This window comes from Austrofundulus limnaeus, unplaced genomic scaffold (genome assembly GCF_001266775.1).
Source record: "Austrofundulus limnaeus strain Quisiro unplaced genomic scaffold, Austrofundulus_limnaeus-1.0 Scaffold379, whole genome shotgun sequence".
NCBI classification, from domain to species: Eukaryota; Metazoa; Chordata; class Actinopteri; order Cyprinodontiformes; family Rivulidae; genus Austrofundulus; species Austrofundulus limnaeus.
In genome coordinates this window covers 356600-358507 of record NW_013952781.1, presented here as the reverse complement: position 1 = coordinate 358507, position 1908 = coordinate 356600, and the positions used below count along the sequence as shown (strand labels likewise).

Below are 1908 nucleotides of genomic sequence, written 5' to 3'. Positions count from 1 at the left end.
GCCCCCAACCATTTTTGAATGATAAACATTTGTATCAGGTCAACTAAACATGGGCATAGTAACAATATTTTTTATACTACATTTATCATTTTAAATATACTAACCTCACTCCTTTGTGAACAACTAATGTAATTAATTCAGAAAATCTTTTCAGGACCCCACCTTGATGTTTCGGGACCCCACTTTGGGTCCCGACCCCAACTTTGGGAAACACTGCTACAGATGACCCTTCCTCTTCCTCTTGGTTGTCAGTTTAGGTCTCAGTATGGTTGATCAGCAGATGACATGCAGTCACGTGGTTGTTTGGCCTTTGTTTTCACACACACCTTTCATAATAACCCCCTGACACACACTGAGCTCCTGGGAAACCCCTCCCACTGCGGTATATGTCACTACAGGGGGTTTCTTCCCACTGGAGTCTACAATGTGGAAAAAAATAACTGGAGACCCGTCGCTATTTGTGCACAAATCTGTTGCAGTTAAACCCTAAGTTATTAGTGTGAAATACAATATAACATGAATGGATAAAGACAAAAAGCACATTCATGTTAATTCAGTGTTTTTTCTGGTGGTTTCATGTGAATTGAAGACAATGTTATTTTTTGTGCAAAACAATCTTATTCTAATGTTTTAAGTTTAAATTTAATATTTCAAAAGTAGCTCCTAGATAACTTCATATTGTAAAAGTAACTCTTAAGGAAAAAAAGGTTGGAGACCCATGATTTACATGCATGTTTCAGTGTTTTCATGTTTTTATGTATCTGTTGCCTGTTGGGTGTCCTTGAGTGCCAGAAATATGCCTCCAAATAAAACGTATTATTATTATTATTATTATTATTATTATTATTATTATTATTATTATTATTATAATAACACTCACCCTCTCTCAGTCAGCTCATTCCATAGGTCTGAACAGTTTTCTTATCTGGCAACCCTGCCTGGCATAGTAACTACAGAGGATGCAACAAGCCTGGCACCAAGTGAGTTTATTCAATGTTGATTTGTCACAATCAACATTAGAAAAACACTGGAGATTTTCCAGACATTGTTTGTTGTGAAATGAAAGGTGGTGGGTGATTTTCATTTTCATTTCATTTTCCCTCGTGTGTTTAAAAAGGTTGTCTTAAATTCAGATACATTTTAACTATCCTGATGTGAGCTTCACCATAAGAACAAAATGAAACAGAACAGAAACATAAAGCACCAGAGGAACAGTGTGTTCATGGTGTATTCAGTAGTTTGGAAGGTGGACTTTGTGAGAGTTTGTACCTCCTCTGCAGGTTTTCAGCAGATGATAAATGTCAGGACCATAACATTGCTGTGGAGTTCGTCTCTGTGAACTTCCTCCATCTCTTCCTRAAGGAAAAAATTAAGCAAGAAAAACCTGATTCTCAGAAAACACCGACTTTGTTCCAGTTTTCATTTCATCTGCAAACAAATCCATAAATCAGACTTTATTTTGCAGTTTGACTTGTTTGTTTATTACCGTGTTCCTCGTTTTATTTTAGCTTTACAGTTGACAAAATAAACAGTTCAAACATTTAAATATTTCTTACTCAGTAATCTTTAGATTAAAGTTATTCAGGTGATAATCGGAGAGTTTATGGTGGAAAAATGCTTCATGAATTCATTTTATAAATCTGACTAAACCATGGATAAAAACGGTTTTAATCAAATTCTTGTGATGTCACTTTGTACATTTATAAAAAAAATCATCAGTATGGTTTTTTATATTTTATATTACAAAATAGTAGAATAAATTAACCCTAAAACTCCCACACACGTTTCCAGGTCTTGTACACTAACTGACAAAAGATGAATGAATGAATGAATGAATGAATGAATGAATGAATGAATGAATGAATGAATGAATGAATGAATGAATGAATGAATGAATGAATGAATGAA

The 1908-nt window shown here is 34.3% G+C and overlaps 1 protein-coding gene across 1 annotated transcript in view; it reads right to left on the bottom strand.

Moving 5' to 3' along the window:
• The window catches only part of fbxo8 (F-box protein 8), a gene marked incomplete in the record, with an annotated part of 19555 nt that overhangs the window by 14408 nt on the left and 3239 nt on the right, over positions 1 to 1908 (bottom strand). The window contains 1 exon segment of the mRNA XM_014023607.1: positions 1270 to 1356. Coding sequence (XP_013879061.1) covers positions 1270 to 1356 — 87 coding nt within the window.